The sequence below is a fragment of the Camelus dromedarius genome, chromosome 11 (assembly GCF_036321535.1).
Source record: "Camelus dromedarius isolate mCamDro1 chromosome 11, mCamDro1.pat, whole genome shotgun sequence".
Taxonomy (NCBI): Eukaryota; Metazoa; Chordata; class Mammalia; order Artiodactyla; family Camelidae; genus Camelus; species Camelus dromedarius.
Genome location: NC_087446.1, coordinates 27010208 through 27033550, shown reverse-complemented (window position 1 = coordinate 27033550; position 23343 = coordinate 27010208). Strand labels below are relative to the sequence as shown.

Below are 23343 nucleotides of genomic sequence, written 5' to 3'. Positions count from 1 at the left end.
ACAAAACTTTGTAAGAGAAACTTCCCACACCACTCATAATCTTGTAGTGTCTGCTCTTTGATATGTATGATACTAGACCATATGCTCTTTCCACCATTACTGTCATATTACATGCTAGTACTTTGATATCCAGTAATTTACAGTAAATTTGTATCATTTCTTATCAAAAATTATTTTAACTGTTGAAATAATAAATTTTAGGGTATGAGTCCGATTTTTTTTTTTCTGCAGAAAGTGACTGTATAAGAAATTTGAAAGAGCATAGTACCTCTTGTTTACGATACGGAGATCAAAGATAAATCAAGTGTGGTCTTTGCCTTCAAATAAATGTTCAGTATAACAGGCCTTAATTTAGGGGTAGTTATATAGTAGTTATACAGTCCAGGGAGCATTTAAGGTGGAGAATTTCAGGAGGATTACTGCTAGTATCTTGTCGGGTAGGGCGGGGTGGGGCTGGGTGAGGCTGGGTTTCTCAGTTTATGAGATAGTGCTCACTGTCAATAAAATGCCTATAGCAGCCACAGTGAGAATCAGATATAAAGATGTTATCCTCTTCACACAGCCACTTGTCTACAAAGGAAGTTGATTAATTTTTATGTTAAAAGAAAAAAAAATAAACTAAGAAAATGGAGATTTCCTGAGTGTTCTTTTTTGAAAGGCTGCAGTCAAAAACTTTTTTAGCTTTTTGTCAATCAAATGGTGCGTCTAACAGTGTCAGTATCCATTCTGAAGTACAGTGCAGTTATATCCCTGATAGTAGCCTTCTTAAAACCTATATGTTGTTTGGATTTATCCCATGATTTAAATTTTGATCTTTTACTCTTAAATGATTTTGTGACCATTTAATGCTTGCTTTCTGTAATTATAAACATCTTTATTCTTCTTTTTGGAAGTAGATGATTAAGAGTGTCTGGTTTCAATGGCTATAAAATAAACAGTTGAATTTGATTTCCAGCATCCCTTTCAGCTGTTAAATTCTATGATTCCTTTGTAATCATTTTTGGGCAGAATGATAGCTTTTTAAAATTTGTTTATTGTTGGTATTTTATTCTGATTTAGAAACTTTTAAACAAATTTTTTCTTATTAAGTGAATGAAAATAAACTGTCTTTATCTTCAGAGTTTTTAGCCCCCAAAACCCCAGACCCATAATTTGCATTCCTGTTGAACCAGTCATAGATTAAGAACATTTGTAAATACTAATTTTTTATTTTTAAACATTTACTGAAACATGTAATAGACTTAGTAAATAGAAATTTGACTTAACACTTAAATTATTTCAGTATTTGAATGAAGTGTAGATACCTTAAGAGAACTGTTTGAATTTTCTTGGGAAAGAATATATGAAATCAGAAGTAACTTCATGCACTGAAGTAGTTACAGAATTAGAAAATTAAAAAGTAAGATTCAGAACTACAACTTTTTCTAGTAGTTTTGAAATTTTATCTTGAATTGGGAGTGACCTGAAGAAAATCCAGATTGCTTGGGAATCTTTAGTTGACTCAAAGGACATTTTAAGAGATTAATGGAAGTTTAAATGAAAAGATTGGTTTTTAACAAATAAATTACTTTTGATTTATAAACAGTTTGTGTAAATTTAGAGTTGAAATTAATCAAATACCTTTCCTAAACTTAATGACCATAATTAGCAGATCTTCAAATTAGCAGATCTTCATGCACTATATACAAAAAAGAATACCTTTTCTTGTCTGGGGTATGTTTTCTTTGAAGTAATCTTGCCTAAAGAGAATCTTGATTTTTAAAAGCTAAACAGGACCAATGGAGAATGGAGTGATGAACAGGAAGTTGTGTACATGTATTAAAGCATGCTCACTGCATCAGAACTGATGGTGTTAACCTTTTAAAACAGGAATGGAGTTTTAAATATTAGAGTTGTAGGCAAAAGGGCATGAGCTGTCTTCAGGTACTGAGCTCTCTTCCATACATCCTTTTAGTGCAGCTTCATCAACTCCAAAAGTAAGGAGTCTCATTGACTGAGGGACCCTTTATTAGTAAGAGTTCTCCAGAGAAACTGAACCAATAGGAAATCTATACATATAGTGATTGACTGTGAGGAATTTGCTCAGGCAGTTATGGAGACTGAGAAGTCCCACCCTCCACCGTCGCCAAACTGAAGACCCAGGAAAGCTGATGGGTTAGTTTGGCCTGAGTCTGAAGGCCTGAGAACCTGGGAGGTTAGTGGGTAATTTGGAGTCAGAGGGCAGGAGAAGATGGTTGTCTCAGCTCAGCAGTCAGCCAGTGAGCAGGTGTGACTTACCCTTTCTTCACTGCTTGCTGTATTCAGGCCCTCAGTGTATTGGATGGTGCCCACCCACATTGGGAAGGGCCATCTGCTTTACTTAATCTACCCATTCAAATGCTCATCTCATCCAGAAACGCCCTCTTAGGCTCACCAGGAAATAACATTCAGTCAGATATCTGAGCACCTTGTGATCCAGTCACGTTGACATAAATTTAACTGTTATAGACCCATTCCAGTTTGGTAGAACTTGTCACTAAGTTCTTCCTTAGCCTGTAGTCTACCTCTCTGTAACTTTCTTTCATTTCATTCCAGTTGTGCCTTCCAGTACTCCACAGAATATGCCTAGTGACTGTTCTACACTGTAAAACGTTCAGGTGTGTGAAGCTAGCTATCATGAGGTATTCCTCCCCTAGACTAACTTCCCTCCACTTCTTCAGTGGACTGGCTTTCTGACTTCTTTGACATTATTAATCATTTTTCACACCGTATTTTATGGTAACTCAGACCTGACCAATGCAAAATCTGGTGGATCTGTTGTCTATAATACAAATAAAAGTTCCCCTCTTTTGTTCATCAGTCTTTTTGATGTTTTCAGTCATCATATGCTTTATTTGTATAGCAGAGCTTCACTTATATTAGACAACCATCAGGATTCGTTTTTCCTCTAAGTTTAGAAATCTTAATAAAAATAGCTAACATGCACTTAACCATGTGTTGAGTGCCAGACTAAGTTCACATTGTTTTACATATATTCACACATTTAGCGAGGTGTGTACTGTTACTGTGTGTTTTACAGAGGATCCTGTCACATTATAGGTGTGTTCTTCCAAGGCAAAGTAGAATAGATCTCTTAACTCCCTTTGTTGTTACACTCCTGTCATTGCCGCCTAAGACAGCTTGGAGGTGGGAGGGGAAAGCACTTGCATCATGTTAATTAACATCAAGTTAATGCATGCGGAGCTTTGAGTAAGCTGAACCTTTGTCTTTGAATACATACTGTTATATTTCTCACATACCATATTTGTACAGTTATATTTTGGGAATTAAATATAGGAGACCATACTTTTATACCAATTAAAAGTTAGCTTCTCATTCTCACCTGTCTTTCTGGATCCTGATTCTGTTATCTAACATATTTGCTGATTTACCTATAGCTTCAAGTCATCTACAGATTGGAGAAATGTAATTTCCATGTTTCCACATCACTGACAAAAGTTCAGAACCGTGAGGAATTAGGAATGCAGTAATGCCTTAAAAATATCTTTTGGGTTGTTCTCTTATTTTGATACATTTAGTTATATTAGCCTATATTTCCTGCCTTGCCTGTAGGAATCTCATGTTACTATATAAAGTAATAATCAATGTCAGAGCTCCATCTTTCATCCAGCTCCATATTTTATTCCATAATTTAACTATTCTGCTGTATTTCTTTTAGTTTTTTCTACGTGGTTTTTCTCTTGTTATCATTGTTGAATCTAGATAATATCTGTACAACCATTCCACGATCCGTAAGTCAGGTGACTTTGTGAAAGAGAGAATTGAAACTGTATTATTAAAAATCTATTTATGAGTTTCAGTCATTACTGAGACTTCATAGTCATCCTTTGGTTTTCTTTTGGGGCCCTGCTCATTCACAGTAAAGTTTATGTGTCAGTTGGAATCCATCTTACTCTTCGTTTTGAAGGCTGTGACTATTGTTGCCCAGTTCTAGTCTTAAACCACCACCTCTGTCTTTTCACATAAGCCCTCAAAGACTACGAACAGTGGTGGATCCGAGCTAGATTACGGACTCCAAGAGGCCTACAAAGACTAGGTATGTTTTCTTTAAAATTTCCCTTTTATGGAGTTTCAGCTTCCACTTAATATTTCTTTTTAAACTCTTCAAATGAAAGATCAAAATCTTAGAGAACAAAGAGAAGCCAAGTAGATGTTCTACTTTCTATTAGTATCTCAGTCCCAAATGGTGTGTCTCTCTCTTGATTATCATATTGTAGCTAACAAGTGAAAAACAAAACTTTTTTGTTGTCTTTGGTGTTTCTGTCGATCCACCAGTTAGATGAATGAAAGAGTGAGAGCAGAGCTAGTGGAAGAGAGAGGAAAATAGTGGAAGAGGCTGTAGACGATCTAGAAATAGACAGCAGCCTGATTCACCATTTGTAGGTAATTGGCAATTCAGATAGTCCACTTTCGGAAAGTGGCTTATTTGCATTTGGTGCTTTTCCCTGGGCTTCCTTTCTTTAAACAGTGGAGGAACTGAAAATTGATGGTAATCATGTCGGTTGCAAAGTGATAGAAAACCCCAAAAAGGAATTTACTGACAAATTACGGAAAAGATCATGGATAGGACAGAGTTTAGGCATTGACTAACTAAAGGACTCAAATGATCCAGTACTGACAGGCACATTTCCTTCCTCCTGCCGTGTTAGATCCATTTTCAGAGACTTTCCTTATCTCAGATTTAAGTTTCCTGAGAAGAAACAAGTCAGAGCCACAGCAGATGCCTCATTGCCACCTATTGGCCTTTGTTGAGTCACATGCACCTTCCTAATCCAGCATCGTTATGATCAGGGGAATGTCTGGATAATGGGGATAGACTAAATTGAGAGTTAGGAAAGGGCAGACCCCTAAACAGGCTATTGCTGAAAACTGGGGGGAAAGGATGCTGAAGTGGCAATTAACAAATGTCCACTAGAATGTCTATTGAATTCTGATTATATTACATAAATTGGTACGTTTGGTGCTGTTTGTTTAAAAAAAAAATGAATACTTCTATTTCAACCTAATGAACATGAAGACTTAAAGTGGGGATAGTATAGTAGAAGGAACATAGCTTTTGAGTCACAAAGGTTCAAGTTCTAGCTCTGTTAATGTACCCGTATTACTGAGAAATTTAAGGACACCCAATAAAACCCTTTTTTCCTGGTTGAATTCTGTCAAGAGAAAAGACAAATTATTGACACATAGTAATAAAAATACTAGTTTTATTAGTAACAGGTAACAGTGAGGTTCTAATAATGAACCCAGAACTATACATTTATCTACCCCCACCCCCAGGCACTTTGAACAATAGTCTTTTTTATCTAGGGGTCTGGCTCCTCATGCAAATGCATGAGTTGCAGACATTTGGCTCACAAAACAAGGCAGGGAGGTAAAGAAGCTGCATATGTCTAGTTCTCCCAAAAATCTGTTCAGCAGCTCATTTCACCTCCATGCTAATTGGTGGAATAGGAGGCCAGAATTTGTTGAGGAAAATTCTTCTTTGTGGAAACCAGAGGAATGATGACACACATGCTCCCAACACACAGACTTACGAATCTTAATTATTTTAATCTCTCTTAAATAATAATTTATTTTGAGTTGGTGTGATGTTCAGATCCTAAAAAATTTGGGGTATGAAAATTCAGAGAGATTATCAAATAACCACCCTCTCCAGTTTTTGAAGTTGGGTTATTATAATAATTGATGTGTGAGTGGGAGGGAACCCATTTTGCCCAGGAGGTGAGTAAAATTGGTAATAATTGGGCAAGCATAAGGATTTGTGATGTGGGAGGAAGCAGGCAGTGAAAGAAAATGTTTTACAGAATCCATAACTATCACATCCTTGCAAATTTAAACCAAGGTAGGCAAACTTTTCCTCCACCAGCCATCCTCAACCAGCTGGTATAAATTCAAAGGTTTTAGCCTGTTCTTCAGTCCAGTGGTTCTCACACTGTGCTCTCTGAACCGACAGCATCAACATCACCTGAGAATTTGTTAGAAACCCTAATAATAGCTTTGTTGAAGCTCTAGAGGTGGGGCCCAGCAATCTATATATAAGCAAGCCCTCTAAGTGATTTTTATGGATCTTGAGCTATAAGAACTGTATACTATAATTTGCAAACATGCCCATAACAATTTCATAGCTGAAGATTAATTGCACTTGCAAGTAATCTGCTCTTGTTCCTCATCATTAAACATTTATTAAATATGGGGCATTTGGGGGAGGGAGAGAGGTTGAATAGGTGAAATAGAGCTTGAGCTTGAATGCCAAACAGGCATGAACATTAAGACTGTGTTTCCATCCTATAGGTTTCACTGTAGTGGCATGATACCTGTTTAAAAAACTAAATGTAGCAGCAAAGTGCAGCAAGGATTGGATGGAGGAGACACTAGAATGAGAGAGAACCTGGGGGGTAGTGATTATAATTTGTGTAGAGGAACTTAAAGATCAAGAAGAAAAGTGGTTATATAGAATAGGCTTTTCAAAGGAACAATTAACTGAACTCAGTTAACTGAATGAAGCTAGGTTAGATGAAATCAAAGACGATTTAAGATCTCAAGCCCAGATGATTAAGATAATGATGGTTGGGGAAGGGAGCTCTCTAATTAGGGAATAAGATGAATCTATGGGCGTATTAACTTTGAGGTAATAGTTTAAAAGACATACATGGAGAAAAAAGAAAGCTCATTTTTAGGTAGTTTAGATGAAGAGAGCTTGAAAGTACATTTGTCCCTTGGTATCCACAGGGGATTGTTTCCAGGACCCCCTGAGGATACCAAAATCCACAGATGCTCAAGTCCCTAAATTGGTCCCTCTATCTGCAGGTTCCACATTCACCAGATTCAACCAGCTGGTATTTGAAGGAAATGAAAGTAATGCAGTCATTCACTCCTGAAACACGAATTGAATATCTACCATGGGTCTAGCACAGTTCTAGGTTCTCAGGATACAGAAATGGACAAACTCACGCCCTGTCTTTATAACTAATATTGTAGGTGGAGGGAGACAACAAATCAATCAATACATAAACAAGATCATTTCAGACAATACTGAGAGCCGGCAAAGAAAAGAAAATGAGTCACAGTACAAAGTGACTCAAGGGTGGAGAATTTCTTTAGATAGCTTGTCAAGGAAGGCCTGAGGTGGTGACATGTGACAGAAATCATGGTGAAAGATAGTTGTGGGATGCCGAAAGATGCTGGCATCAGAGTGGCCAAGGAGAATTGCAGGAAAGCGAATGAGAAGGTTTGTTGTGTTTTTTGCCCTTTCAGGGGCTATTCTGTATGAAAGGTTTGGAGAGAGACGATAGTGTATTCAGAGGAACACAGGCTGCTTGGAGACATACCAACTCATTTATATCAGGCATTTGTTAGCTGTGTAAAAACTCCTTGGTTTCTCTAAGGCTTATTCTTCTCAGTAGAGTCAGTAGTAATAACACTGCATGGGATTAAATTGTGATGATTAAATGAGAGAATGAATTTAAAGCAGCTAGTGTAGTGCTTGGAACATAAGTGCTTAATGATAACTATTAATAATACTGATCGGTCATGTGAAATACCATTTCATTTAATAATGGTGAAATCTAATGTCTTTTGATACACAGTTTTATTTAGAAGTTACACTTTGACTTTTTATCATGCAAAACATTTTAAGGGCATGAGACTACAGTTAAAAATGTTTTGGCAATTAAATGATACGCTTTGAACAGCTGCCGATAACACTTAGAAAATATGCTTATATGCATAATACTCTAAGATGGATTTTACTAACTTTAAGTATTTCCTTCTTACAGATGTGTTCATCTCATGACTGATATGAAGCAACTAGCCATGGGCCAAAGGTCAAGATACTTCCCCAGGAAATACTGCTGATGCTCCTTAAGAAAGTCATACAATGAGTGTTTCATTTCAGAAAGATTTTCATATTTAAAAGATTTTCATCTTGGAAATAAGTGAAAATTAGAGTCTTCTGGGAAACATTTTCCTCCTAATAAATTATACTTGTAATGGGCGACATGGCAAACAACTCAGTTGCATATAGTGGAGTGAAAAACTCTTTGAAGGAAGCTAATCATGATGGAGACTTTGGAATTACACTTGCAGAGCTGCGGGCTCTCATGGAGCTCAGGTCTACAGACGCGTTACGAAAAATACAGGAAAGCTATGGAGACGTCTATGGAATTTGCTCCAGATTAAAAACATCTCCCAATGAAGGTGAGTTTTATTACATTCATTTTTAGTACTTTGTACAGTGCATACTGTAATTGGCTTATAAATAAGCATGCTTGTGTTGTCTTGGCTGTTTTTTGGTTATGCCATGATTTTTGTGGAAGTAAAGATGAGTTGACTATCAGATTGGTGCAAAGTAACCTTAGATCAAGAAACAGTTTTGCAAATTTATTTATATATTTTGAGTTGGTGGGAGGAAATTTTTATACTCTTGTACATATTATGGCTGCTTGTTTACATTAGCATGATTTTCTTCCCACTTGAGCTGTAGAGGGTGGAACCAGGCTTGGTAGTTCCCAAGAGATTCAGTGGAAATAAACTCTGTTCACTACCCTTCATTTTGCCAGGCAGCTTAAAATAGTTTTCGCTGCCAGTAGCTGACCAAGTTTTTTTTTTTTTTAACCTGAACTGTTAGCAATCAGTTCAGAAGGTACCAAACCAAATGGAATAGTCTAGATTAGCAGACATTGCCTTTGATTAAAAATAGTTTTCAGTCTTAGAATTATGTCCAGTTTCCCTCTGTTTAGAGAATTTTTTGGTTTCATAATTCTTGGAATTTTTAGTATATTTCTTTTTGAGGCTCAAGAAAGGAAAATTCATTATAATTTAATTGCATTATGGTCTTTGAAATGGTTTAAAAGGATAACCTTTTATTTATCATTGATCATGCTGAATATAACATTAAGTTGGGAAGTTTTGGGAAGGCATTTCCAAATTGCAAAAGAGTAGGGAAGGATATGTGAAGATGAATGTTTGGTGATTACAGTATGTTTTAGTAAGGATGTGAAATTATTAATGTTAAAGTTTAAAGGATATTAGTATATGTCCCAAAGCTACTTCGAGAGAAATTGTGCTTCAGTGTTTTCTTTAACATTTTTTCCTGAAACATCTTAGGCCATGCCACTACTTGTGATAAATTTTAAGGTAATAGCAAAAAGTTATTTCCAAAGTTGTTAAAGAATTTTAAATCACACTAAAAGATTCTTTAAGATCTTTATATAATTCTGTGTGAATTGCTCACTATGTTAATGGTAGGTGGTTACTTTAATTTTTCTAAGATAGTATGATCTTGAGGCGGCCAGTGTCAGTATTCACACATACCCTAAAAGGGCTTCCTCAGACCTCTTGGAGTATGTTGTTTTCTGTAAAGTCTTCCAGATTGTCTGGATCTTTTCCGCAAGTCAAAACCACTAGAAGCATGAACTTCTCGGTTACACCTTCAATATACTGTACCATTTTAAGAGCCAAATCCCTGCTGTTTTAATTCAGGAAATCAGGACAGACCTATGGACTTCAATAGGTAGTAATTTAACAAGATCTGGAGCTTGTTTGTTAAATCTACTGTAAGATTTTAGGTAACTTTATGTAATGTTAGAAATTTGTATATTAGTATGCTGCTCTCAATAGGTGGATTCATTAATTCAACCATTTGTACTTACTACATTTAATCTAAAACCTAATTGTTGACTGTTTCATGATCACCAAAATAATAGGAAAACATCAACATTAAAAAACCTTCAACATAACATAGTTTGTTTGATATTGAACTTCACTTTGAAATCTCTATTTAAACTGTGCTTCCCCTGACCATGTCTTTGTATTTCTTTGCTGTTAGTTAATGAGAATTTTTGTCTTCTCGTAGCTAAAAACCTCTCCATGGGTGTGTTCTTTATTCTTACAGATATGATTTCTCTTTAGTTTGCCCTGCAGTTTCTTTTGTGCTGTTATTTTGGGCAGTACTCCTTACATTGATTTTGGTTTGATTAGTGAAGTTTATTAAGTTAATTGAAAATTTTGCACCTAGTCCAGTAGTTTTTAAAATTTGGGGAGGGGATGGTTAGGTGCCTCTTTTACCCTAAGTGGAAGTTGTGGATAATCTCTAGAAATACTTAACACATAAAATTTTGTGTGTATCATTGCTGTTTTGTGCTACTAAATAAGTGTATGCACCTTTTCCCCTCTTTTATTCTTAAAAGATTCTTGCTTATCATCTTTCTAGTGTTGTGAACTTCTTTTTGTCAAAATTTGTACAAACTTTTGTCTTCACTGTTTATGAACAGTTTGTCATTTTGAAACACTTTTTAAAAAAGTGAAAAAGTCATTTTAAGCATTGTTTGTATTTATGGTTATTGTAGGAATAAATAAAAACAGCAGCCTTCACAGGAATGTTATTTCCAAAGGAATACTGTTAGTTTAATTTAGCAATATTTCACACAGAAAGCTAATGAATGTTTTGTCCCTTATCAACTAGGCAGATGATAACAAATGACTCATCACTGGAGATAAGCAGCTAGGAGTTTGTATGCCCAAGTGAAATATTCTAGTCAAGAAGTAGTCTTTTGTTAGTATAACCTGCATATAGTCAGGAAAACTGAGATTAAAATGATTCTTCAAAGTACGTGAATTTTAGCTGGTAAAATTGAAGTTTATCTGTCCCTTTTTAGTTCTTTCATTCATTCATTAATTCATTGACACAGTCTTTCATTAGATCTAGGTTGTTAATTATCATATATTTTATATATCCCCCCAAAACAGAATTAGTATTGACAGTTTTAATTGTAAGAACATTGTTAAGTGTATAATTAAATTACATTCCAATTTCAGAGATATTAATAAAATGTAAGAAGATGTGTGTTTTAAAATCGCTGGGATTGTATTCACCAGTATCTCCTATCTGGTTGGCACTTTTCTAGACTCCAGGCGTACATTCATAAATAAAACAAAATTACCCATCTTATTTTTACATAGGGGAGACAAGTTCACAAGACAGATAAGTGAAATGTGTATAGTGTGCTAGTGATACATGCCTAAGAGAAGGAAAATCAGAAATATTGGGGATGTCGATGTTAGATTGCTCCATAAGTGTGGAGAAACGATTTAAGACGGTTCTCAAGAGCAGCAACAACAAATATGATAGGTAAGGTTTAAATAATGCTTTCTGTGCTAGATTGATTGTTAGCGCTTACAAATACTAACTTATTTTATCCTCACAACAGTTTTATCCTATTTTACAGCCAAAGAACTCACAGCACAAAAAGGTTAAGCAACTTAGTGGAAGTCTCACAGCTCTTAAGCCCAGAGCAGGAATTCAAACCTAGACATTCTAGCAACAGAGAGCATGCTTTTAACTACTGTAGTGGACTGCCTGTTGTAAAAGTTCATCTCCTCCGGCTTGCAAAAGAGTTTGCGATAGTGAGAAAGAAGTACCTGTGTTCTCTCTTCTCAGTAGTACTTTCTGATGGCAGGAAATCACATAATGAAAAAAAATGGAATTTAAGGTTCAGTTTATCAGTCGGTGTTTAAAATGTGCCCTATTCAGGAAGTTGTGTTGTGTGCTTCCTCATTTGGTCTGCTAATTTATTGCTTGTTTTCTAGCAGAATAGGCCTTTAACTTGATTTGAAGCATACTGGACATGTACTGATCAATAGGCAGTGTTTTGAGCCAGATGTGATTTTCATATTAACAACTTCCTAGTGGTTCTGATTAATTATCATTATTCTTAAAAGAATTAGAAGTATAAATTTGAGGGTTAACTGGAATTGAGACATGTTGCTTCATATTTTTAGTTTTATCTATTAGTGAACAAGCACCTGTCTTACAGTCCTTAGAATCCAAGATGTACTTTTATACCAGAATAACCGTATAATATCCTTACTGCATAAAGTTACCATTACAGTTTTTTTCTTCTGTATTACTGTTTTCATATGTGAACTTCCTTATTCCTATTCTAGACCATACTTCTAGATTTTTTTATTTTTATACTAGCTTTCGGTATCTTTTCCATTTTAATGTGTTTTCCTATGTTATCTATATTATATTTTATATTGGATGGTAGAATAGACTAATAATAAGATTATAGACTATAGATCTCTAGCCCCTGGTGTCATGTTTCTTATTCATACTGCTGTATTTAGCAAAGGATAAAATGAATTCATAAAAATTAAACACAGGTATGAAGTGATACTCTGTAAGAGGCAGGGCTTTGTAGATTTGTAAAGGGCAAGAAAGCAAATGAGACACCAAGTTTTTTAAGTGGTAGTTGCTAAAATTAGGTAGAAGAGAAAAAAAGAAAATGAGAAAAGGAAACAGTGGTAAAGAGAAACAAAAGTCATGTGTGGTAGGAAGCAGGGTAGAATCAACAGTAGTTGTCCCTGGCTGACTGGTATCTCATTATGTTTCGGGTGGCAGTCTACATTTGCATTTGCTAGTAGTAAGGCTGTTAGTAATAGTCTGCTTTGACCATGTCTTCATGGTGTAATATAATAAAACTGACTTTCACACCTGCAAATACATTTTAACTCCAAAGAAGTCGGCCTTTTGCCCAGGATAAATCATTAGTGACTTATAGACTGCTGCAAGAATGTTGTGATGCCCTCATGTATGTTTGGTCATACAGCTTGACACAGCCCTTTCAGACATTCGGCAGGATTTGCACAGCCATGGTGTGCCAGCCACGTGTGTTTTCATACTTGTATAGAGTTACCAATGAGCATTTTCTGTTGATGGCCCTGTGTGACCGTGTCCTAGAAATTTGTTACTGCTGAAGTAGAGAACTAAACATTTAGTTAACTACCTCCTCAGGTCACCAGTTTTCATTGCTTATGAGTTTTTTTTAACATAACTGTAACACTGACTACTTCCTCTCAAACTTTGTAGCATATATATTATTTTTTAAAGTTGTACTTGGTAGAGCCTGAAGTAGCATGTCTTTAGTTTTTTTGAGTTCAGTTTTCTGAGTACAATAGACATGTTTCCTTCTCAAAGCATTCTCCTCTGCTTTTATAACTTTATGCTCTGAAGATTTTCTTTCTTCCTATCTTGCCAGATTTGTCAGCCTCCTGTGCTTTCCTTTGGATGTTGGCCGGCCTCAGGTTTCTGATCATCTGTGCCCTCTCCTCTTCGTCTCCCTGGGTGATGCCCTCCACTTCTAAGACTTCACAGCTGACTCCAACATCTATAGCTTCCGCCCAGGTTTTTCTCCCAGACTTTGGACCTGAAAGCTTAAGTGCTTTTAGACATCTTCATTTTCTCAACCTCTCCAAACTTTCCCTTCTGAAAGCATACTTCCTTTTTCCCTCTTTCCAATGAAACTGTCATCCACCTTTCTGGTAGTCTTGACCTGGAAGGAATCTTCCACCTGTTCTCACTCACTGGGTCGACAAGACATGGAAATTCTAACTCTTCACTGTCTCTTCACTCAAGGGAATCTGCTTCTCTGCCTCCTCACCACCCTGGGTGAGGCCGCTGGGTTTTTCTTGCATAATTCAGGTAACAACATACTAACTGCTGTCTTTTCCTGTCTCCCTTCATGCTGCCTGCCCCTTTCCTGCTTAAAGCTGACAGTGGTTTCGCATTGCCCTCAGGAGGAAGTTCAGACCTCTCACTTAGGTTGACAAATCTCTGTGGGGTCCAGCTCTGGCTCACCTCTCTCATCTTATCTCTTCTTTCCAACTCTACTCCTCAGTGTTTGAAGCATGGCAGAATTTTCTATTTTCTTATATATGGTTGTGCCAAGCTCACTCTTGTTTCTGGTCCTATTACATACTGATGTCTTCACCTAAAACACTCTACCTCACCCTTCCTGTGACTGCATCTCTAAATCATTCTTAAGATCTAAAGTTAGGTGTCTTAGAATTCCCTTATCTACCCCAACCCCCTAAATTTGGATTCCAGTTCCCTTTGTTGACTTTCATTGACATCCTCACCACCCCCATCATAATGCTTAACCACTGGGTTGTGATTAACGGATTACTTGTCAGGCTTTCCCACCAAACTATGAGTTCCTTGAAGGCAAGTGCGAGAGAAAGGCATCCAGTCAGACTCATTTCTCTGTGTGTGTTTATGCCTGTCACAGTATCCGGCCCATGGTTGGCATTCAGGAATGAAGGCCTACGTTTGACGTTAGACAGCAGTTCTTAAGTTTGAAAGGAGTCTCCCTCTCTCTCCTCCTCTTTTGAAATTGAGAAGCTGATGAAAGTATTAGTCTATTTTTCAATAAGAATGTACACAAACATAAATTTTCACATACTTTGTGATCTGCATGTTTCCCTGTGGCCCTCACTTAGAGAAGTCAGTCTGGCTGCTACCATTACCCACACACACGCACACACTCTGACATGATTTCAGGTATAGAGTTTGATAAAACTGTGGGATGTGCTGTATACTTAGACATGAGTTTCTGTTAAATCCACCTGCTTTCTGTGTTGCAGTACTCTCCCCTCTTCATTTTCTAAATTGATGCATGATCTTATTAGCCCCAGCAGTTAGAATGCCTACATTTTTTTGGTAAAACATCCCACAATTAATAGAATTTGCATTTTATCCCATAATCTGTCCCTTTCAGATGTAAAGACAATACTCATGAGCTATTAGCTCTTCATAGTATGGTGGCTCCAGACCCCAAAAGCATATTTTTCTGAGGCTGCTTTTGATGGTTTTTGAATATGTTTGTGTGTGTGTGTGTGTGTGTGTGTGTGAAGCCAACTGGGCCATAAAGAGATCAATGCCACGCATGCCCTTGGCCTCATTGCTGCCACCCCACAGTCAGCTGAGCCCTCAGGACTAGGCAGAAGGTTTCTCATCATATTTATTTATAAGTTATTCTCAACGATTTGATATGATATCTCCTCTGTTTTTAAAACTAGGACTGTGGAGTTTCATTACCAGCTCCAACAGCTTATCTTTCTCTTCCCCACAAACTTTGCTTTCCCCCTCCTCAAGGGGGAAGCCCCTTCCTACACCTGTAACAGGCTAACACCCACACCCTGGATTCCATTTCGTCTGGCTTCTTCAAAGCCTTTACTTGGATGAGTTAGCCTGTGTGTCCTGTATCACCAGTGTGGTCTTCTCCAGTTGTTCGTTTCCATTGCTAAATAACTTGCCTTAATATCTGTTACTTTTTTAAAAAATGGGTTTTATTTAGCCATTTTAATTGACCATTAACTGCTTTATTTCTCTCCACTGCATCACACTCTAGGAAGAAGTTATCTATCCTTATTGCTTCCACTCATTCTCGTTCTCTGTCTGATTCCTTCTAATCAGACTTTCTTCCACACCTTCACTGGAAGATTCCTCATTAAGGTCATCCACCTCCATCTAGCAAAGCCAGTTATCCATTCTCTGTCTTCATTTTATTCCTCCTTTGTAACACCATTTGATATAATCAGTCACATTATCTTTTTTCAGATTCTCCCTTTCTGTAGTACTGCACAAAGCTGTGTGTATGTGTGTGTCCCCGTTTCTTCTCAGTTGCCTTTGGCGTTTAAAGACCCCTAGCTGCCCATCCAATTTGGAGTGCTCCAAGGCTCTCGCCTCAGCCCTACTCTCTTCTTGTCAACTTGCTGTAGCTTTACAGGAGCTCTCATCAGGCCCCTGGATCTAGACTCATCTGTATATTGAGGATTGTCTGGCTCAGGTCTCTCCCTGAGTTCTGAATATGAATAATGAGCTGTTCACTAGACATTTACATTTATTTATTTAATGGTCCTCTCGTGTTTAAATCTCTAACGCAGAGCCATTAACTCCATGCCTCCCTTTTTCCACCCAATTCTGCAGTTCTGTTTTGGTAAATGTCTCTATCATCCATCCACTTAAATGCATGGACCAAAAAAAAAAAATTTAGGTATCATTCTTTATTCTTCTTTTTCTTTCATCCACATCCAACTCTTCAGCAAGTTCTGTCTCATCTCCTTACAAGATATGTGGCAGATTCAGTGACTCTGCCTCCACTTCCAAAACCCAGATGCAAACCACCACCCTCTCTTACTTTGTATGGAAGCAGCCTCCCAACTGGTCTTTTCCTCCACTCTCATACTTTTCAGTGTATCCTTCACACAGTTTAAATGAGATTAGTTATCACTACCCTGCTATAAAACCTTCTAGTAGTTTCCATTACACTTAGAATAAACGCCAGTCTTCTCTTCATATTACTTTAGTTGTCTCTTTATTTGTCTCCTTCCAGTATAATACAAGCTTGCTGAATGTAGGACTTGTCTTATTTACACTGGCTCCTCAGCAAGTAGAACAGTACCTGGAATTAACAGATACTCAGTAAATATCTGGTGGCAAAAAGACTGTTGTTGCAAACCTCTTAACTTCGTTATATTTAGAGTATGTAAGTTTATTATTTTATATTAGAAATTAATTGCCCCCAATATGGAATTAAAACCTGTAGTGTTCAGTTTGTAACTTGTATTCCCCCTTCCTTAGCTTAATTAACTATCGCCTTGTAGTTTTTGATTTGCGTCCTTTGTGCTTTCTCTTTTGGTCCTTCCAAACAATCTTGTAAGTTACACCAACAAATATTAGTGCTTCTCCTCAACCCCTAAAGGAATTAAGTGATTTGCACAGGATTCACCTAGGTCTTCTGATTCCAAAACCAGACAACCTTAGTGTTGCAGTGACCTGGGTGTGTGCTTCTGTGTGTGGTGGGTTGTAGAGAAGAATTATGATAATCTCTGGGTAAGCTTTTTTTTTTTTTTTTTTTTTTTTTTTTTTGCTCCCAGGAAGCTCACTATTTACTGGAGAAGACAGACAGACAAATCACATGAGACTCAGGCATTAACTGAGGCACATACAGGATGCTTTGGGGTCACCAAGGAATGACTGGATCATTCTGCTTGGGGACATGGGAACTTCACAAAGCTGGCGACAGTTTGGTGGGGTGTTGAGGGACAAGTAAGAGTTTTCTAGGCAGACTAGGAGCAGGAAGCACCTTCCAAGGAGAAAGTGCAGCATGAGCAAAGGCACAGAGATGTGACGGAACACTGTAGGATTGTAGGATGGCAACATGATCGGCTTGATTCACTCTTTGACTCAGTATATATGTGCCACATTCTATGTGGTGGGACGGGTTCAGGGAGGGGGATGATGGCAGTGACAAAACCAAGTCCCTAAACCCATGGGGCTTACATTCTAATTGGAAAGATCAACACAGAACAAAGGGATAAAAATAAAGCAGGGGATGGGACTAGAGAGGGACCAGAGGGTGCTATTTCAGACAGGGTGGGCAGGGAAGGCCTCCCTGGCCAAGTGACATTTGAGCAGGACTGAATGACATGAAGGAGCAAGGTCGTGAATGAATGGGGAAAGATCACGCCAGGCAGAGGGAACTGCAGGTGCAAAGGTGTGCTGGACATGATCAAGGAACAAGCAGGTGGGGTGGGGGAAGACTGGAGCAGCAGGAGGGAATAGGAGTGGTGGGGGAGATTGGTAGGAGATGGGGTGTGTGTGGTAGAGGAGGACCCAATCCCTTGTGAGCCCCACACAGCCAGGAGCGGAGGTCTCCCTCTGAGCGGGATGAGCGCTGGCTGAGACTACGTATTTGGGTGTGAGAGGAAAGTGCGGCATCAGGATAATATGAAGATCTTCACTCAAGCAACTGGAAGGATGGAGATGCCAGAAAGTGACGCAGAGGATACGGGGAAGCTCGGGAGGACTCCAGTTTGGACGTGCAGAGTGCGAGAGGTCTGTTGGACCTCTCAGGGGAGCTGTTGAAGAGGCAGCTCATCTGTCTGTCTGGAACCCAGAGGAGGCTTCTTAGCAGCAGGTATCACTGGATTTGACAGCAGAAAGGGAGGCTGTGAATGACCTTGGCAAGTTTGGATCCTGAGGCTTGATAGGGGTGTGACCTTTTTTTACTTCCCATATTCCCTCCAAGATGCATTTTTAAGCTGTCCTTAGCTCTGTGGCTGTTCTTTTCAGCATTAACATACAATATTGGCCTGTTTATAACCAGTACAGGTTAAGATTTAATGAATTATTGTATAGTTACAGTGGTTATATTATAAACTTAGGTGTTAATATGTAATTAATGATAGCCTCTATTAACTGATAGAACCAATATCTCAGAGTATTTCTTGGAAAAAATTGAAGACTGACACGGGGCAGGATAACAACCTTTTATTTTTGCTATAAGGGCATTGAAATATGAGGCAGAATAGGCCTACCCACCATCTAATATCCTTTTGTAAAAGGAAGGATACTTAATTTGAAAAGCAGAAAGTGCATAATTTCAGAACATCTAAAAGTACAGTTCTTTAAATGAAATACATTGTGTTTTGTGGAAAACCTCGCTACATTGAATCTCCTACTCCAATTAAACTACAGACCGTTGTTAACTGTTTGCAGCCAGGAGATTGAGGGGCATTGCTGTCGTCTGAAGAAACAGCGTGTGGATTCTAAGTTAAAATCGCAGGTTTCCTCTCTCCCCAATCACAGCCAGTGCAGTCCTTCAGTGCCTTTCTTTCTGTTGACTCTGCCTCAAAGCTTAGAGCTCTTTGGAAGCTTTCAGTTAATGACTTTTGTCATCAGAAATCTAAGATGCTTTTCAGTCTGCCCAGGATGGACCTGACTTTGTTAGAGTTGCTAGTGAAAACATTCTCTGGAAGCTTTTTGGTACCTTTAACAAGTAAGTGAATAATAAATAAAAAATAATTACTTTAAAATCTGTATATTTATTTCTTGTTGTTTTTTCTAACAGTGAACTTCTTTGTTCTCTGTTTCCTACTCTGCCTGCCTCCACATCAAGATTAATAGCTAAAACACTTTAAAGCTGAGCGCCTTCCGGTGATCTGCCGTTTTTGTGTCTTCCTCCTTTGGTGTTCACATAGAATGAGCTCTTGCCAAAAAATAAAGAGTTGAAGTTACATGATTATAAATTTAAATTTATAATGATAAATCAAACGTCATCCTGGTACCTCTGTCCCCTTTTTCAGTATATTTTTAAACTAAGGAAAAACATCGCTTGCCACTGCTGTCCATGTTTTCGTACCCCACAGTAATGTAAATGTGTGCGTAGTTTGCACTAACTGGTTGGGATTTATTGAGGCTCGACAGAATCAGCAGGATTAAATTAGAGGAGGAATTGCTTGGTAGGATGAAGGAAAGGCAGATTTGATGTTCATCCAACTCTCTCTTAACCTCTTCCCTTGTAGCCTTCTAGTTCCACACTCCAGGCAATAAATAGCACATCCTACAGTGTACCTTTTTCTTTACAGTAACCGTAGGTACAGTCAGTCAGTAGCACTTCCTACCTCTTCAATTGGAAATAAATCCTAAAAGTAAAATTTGAAGAAAAAAAAAAGTCATCCCAAGTCTCCTTTTTTTTTTTGTGACTTGCAAATCTTTTATCAGTGAAGTGTAACGGACCTTTTAGAAGAAAAATTTTAGAGCTTGTGATAGATGAACTTTTCATTGTTCTTCAGCGAAGAGTGAACATCAAAGACTTTCACCGATTAAGTTAACCAAGATGCAGTAAGTAAATCAAATAAATATATATATTTCCCTGCTTTCGGAGGAAAAATGTCATAAGTAAAGGTCAGAGAAATGTTTAATTCTAAGTAAAACCATTAAACTCATATCACTTCTGTTCTCTAAAAGATGGTGTAAGATAGTATGATTAAAAACCAGCAGTCAGAAAAGTGGAAGTCCTTAATTTAACCTTGCAGCATCTACTTAAAATGTTTTCTTAAAGCATTGCACATGTATTTCAGTGATTTAAGTTCTGTACACTTAGTTTAGGCACAAAAATAAACCACTTTGATAGGGTCTTAGAAATTGTATCTAAATGTAGTGAATCTAAAGTGTAAAGAATGAATGTGTTTTGAAAAAATATTTTCATTTGTAGTAAAATTGTTCACTGAAATTTGTTTCTTTTTTTAGGTTTAAGTGGAAACCCTGCAGATATAGAGAGAAGAGAAGCAGTATTTGGAAAGAATTTTATACCTCCTAAAAAGCCAAAAACCTTTCTTCAGTTAGTATGGGAAGCATTACAAGATGTTACTTTAATTATATTAGAAATTGCAGCCATAGTATCTTTGGGCCTTTCTTTTTATCAACCTCCAGAAGGGGATAATGCACGTAAGTAAATTGGGGAGGAAAAAAATGACTTTTGAGTTCAGCTCATTGGCTTACTTAATATAATAACAGTAGCAGGCCAGCATTTATTGACTGTTTGCTGTGTACTAGGCACTGTTCTAACAGTGCTTTTAATAGTTCTTTAAGTATATCCCCTCAGATAATTTTCTCAGTAACCCTGTGAGATAAGTAGTATCTTCTTCATTTTACAGTGAGGTACAGAGGTTAAATAACCTGCCAATATACGCATACTCTGTCTGGCAACGAGCTAAGCCATACATATGATGTAGTATGTGTCATCATGGTTTTTAAGTTCTTTAGGACACTATTGTGAAATAACAGGTTTTTATTTTGGGGTTTTCTAAATTGTTATATACATGATTTGAGTAATTTACCTGCTATTTTAGAAATTTTTATGCTGCACAGTGTTCTGCCCAGTGGAAAAATCCATGGTAGAGTGGTAGCTCTGCTTTAACCTGCAGCTACAAATGATTTTATTGTTCTGTGGCTTTCTCATTTCTCTTTTAAATTTCTTCTTCTCCTTTAAAAAAATTACTTCAAATAGATATTCCTGACAGTACATTCTGTAACTACTAGGAAATCTAGCTTGGGTTTTGGTCATTACATTTAATGTAATATTTTATAGATCAGAAGAGTGATTCACCAAAATATTTCTGTTTGTAAAGCTTCGTTCTCCTGCCCTTCAAGTTATGGAGAGTTTAATAAATATTTGCTAACTAAAAGGTGGCTTAAGAATCATTTGAAGTAGTTCTTTCAAAGGTTTTCCTAGAGCTCATGTGAGAGAGAACTTTTGGAGGGGAATGGGAGTGGAGGTAGTTGGTCACAGAATAAGCCAGTTTGTCTGCGGTCAGTGTACATCAATTTTCTCAGAAGGGGCACTGTTGACACTGCGCTGGAACATTTTTTGTTGCCCTCTGCATTGTACCACCTCCTGAGTTGAGGAAACTAAAAATGTCTCCAGACACTGCTAGGTATCCTAGAAAGGGGGAGGGAGGATTGCCTGTAGCTGAGAATCACTAATGTAGATAAGAAAGGATTTAGGCAATATTCTTGTCAATATGGAGCCAAATTATTTTTTTAAATATCACTAAATAATACATATTTTAGTGTAGAAAAATTGGAGGGGGGATGACAATTCAAAGGAAATCATATTCACTGAAAATCTCAGTTCTTAGAAATTACTGGCATACCATTTTGATATATATCCTCTGAGATTTTAAGATGTTTGTGTGTGTGTGTGTGTGCACTCACGTATGTGTATATGTGCACACATGGGTAGGTGAGAGGATGTGTCAGTGTGTCTTTTATCTTAAAAGGGAGGTTGTACCATATTTAGCAACATATAGCTAAATTATTTGGCTTGGTTTACCCAATTGTCGTTGTAGAATACTGGGAATTGGTGTCCTAGAGTTGAGTGAGTTAGAAAATGATTAAAAACTTACTTTTAACATTTTTTCCCGAGACTAAGAAAACTGAAGGAAAATATTTTCAACGGGTGTAGTTTTTGTTTTGTTTTGTTTTGTTTTGTTTTTACTAACAAGATCTGGGCATATCTTTTTGGAATTCAGAGTACTTCATTTGTAGGATGTAGTGACAAGCCCTTTTTCAAATTTGCTTAAGGAGATACTGGTATTAGATCCAACTGAGATGATAATCTAGAGTTGTTAGTGTCCTAAGACCCTTTAAAAAGATCTACCAGAAGGTAATAAACCATATAAAGATACTTTTGCTCCATGGTAAAAGTTATTTAGTGTTTGTACTTTTTTTTTTTAGCTTTTATTAGTGTATTTCATGTATCTTTTCATTATGTTGTATAGAACACTAAGAAGTGGTAATTTGTTAAAAGGGAAATCCATTCATTGAACTCAACAGTCATAGAAATTGAAATTATCGCAATTTTTTTCTGGTACTGTTTGGTGTGAAAATAAGCACTGTAACTCACACCATCAGTAAGTCTACAGTCACTGTATAAAACTAGTGGCTCTCAAACTCTTTGGTCTCAGGGCCCTTTGCACTCAAAGTATCCAGGACTCCAAAGAGCTTTTGATTATGTGAGTTGTATCTATAGATACTATATTCTGGAATATGTTTTAATAATTTCTACTGTCATCATTTACTCATTCTTTTCTTGTGAATAATCATTTTCCTGCTCTGCATGTCCTAGAAGAACCATTGACTTTTAGAGATTTTAGCTTAACTATCAGTGAGAAAGATCCTTACTTAGGAATGCAGAAGACCATATTCCTTCACGTGAATTTATAAGTAACCAAAGTAAGCTTTCAAAAAACAATACTTACCTTTACTGCATGTAAATCCTTTCTGTATTGTTCTGTTTCATTTTTCAAAATTCTGGTCATGAGCTGCTGAATTGATTTTGGACTCACAAATAGATTACAGCTCGAAGTCCAAAAAGCACTATTCCTTTGTTCTTTCTTCAGCATTGTTGACCCTACAGTTTTGAGGTTTCTTTTTTCCCTCTTCTGCCTTTCTCCAAACTCTTTTCTGCCATAGAGCCTTTGCACTGACTTTAATCTCTCCCTGGAATCCTCTCCTCTTAAGTCTGTATGGCTAGTTCCCTTGTATCTTTTGGCTCCTAGTTCAAATGTCATGGACATCCAGAGGGGCCTTCTCTGTTCACCCAGCTTTTTGCATTTGATAGCACATTACCATATTTTCTTCATGACACTTGACGATATGTGAAATTCATTACTTGTGTTTTATTATCTGAATCCTTCATATACCGTCTATACCTGCTCATCTGAGTTTGGGTTTCTTGACGAGTGGGAGCTTAATGTGTCTTATTCACTGTTACATCCCTGGCTTCTAAAACAGTGTCTGAAACCTAGAGTAGGTGCCCAAATTGTTGAATTAAAGAGTAGCAGTTTGCTTGAATTTTTATCTTACGAAAGCCAGGCTTTTATCACACTCCTTTGATACTGAAGCAGTAAACAAGCATGATTCATGGGTAACACATAAAACTTAATTGTCTATGTAAGACCTGCCTACTATATGTAATAATTAATAGCATTAACCATTGGTTGAGTGTGAAGGATGTCTCAGTCACTACTCTACCTAATTTGCAAGTTTCTTCTCATTTTTTAATCTCACAACAACTCTGTGGTAGGTGATGGTCTCCTAATTTGACAGATGAAGAAACTGAGTCCCAAAAGTAAGTAACTTGCCTTAGGGTTGAGATTTAATCTTCCCCAGTGTCC

At 37.3% G+C, this 23343-nt stretch overlaps 1 protein-coding gene across 6 annotated transcripts in view; it reads left to right on the top strand.

Moving 5' to 3' along the window:
• ATP2B1 (ATPase plasma membrane Ca2+ transporting 1) overlaps positions 1-23343 on the top strand; it is a 115443-nt gene that overhangs the window by 46199 nt on the left and 45901 nt on the right. For 5 of the 6 annotated variants that reach the window (XM_064491572.1, XM_064491574.1, XM_031463039.2 and 2 more), the window contains exons 2-3: positions 7815-8235; positions 19913-20110. In XM_064491572.1, the coding sequence (XP_064347642.1) occupies positions 8028-8235; positions 19913-20110 (406 nt within the window). In that variant the 5' untranslated portion in view covers positions 7815-8027. Of the gene's footprint in view, positions 1-2594; positions 2637-7814; positions 8236-19912; positions 20111-23343 lie in introns of those variants that run through there. The other variant, XM_064491573.1, reaches the window with a different exon arrangement.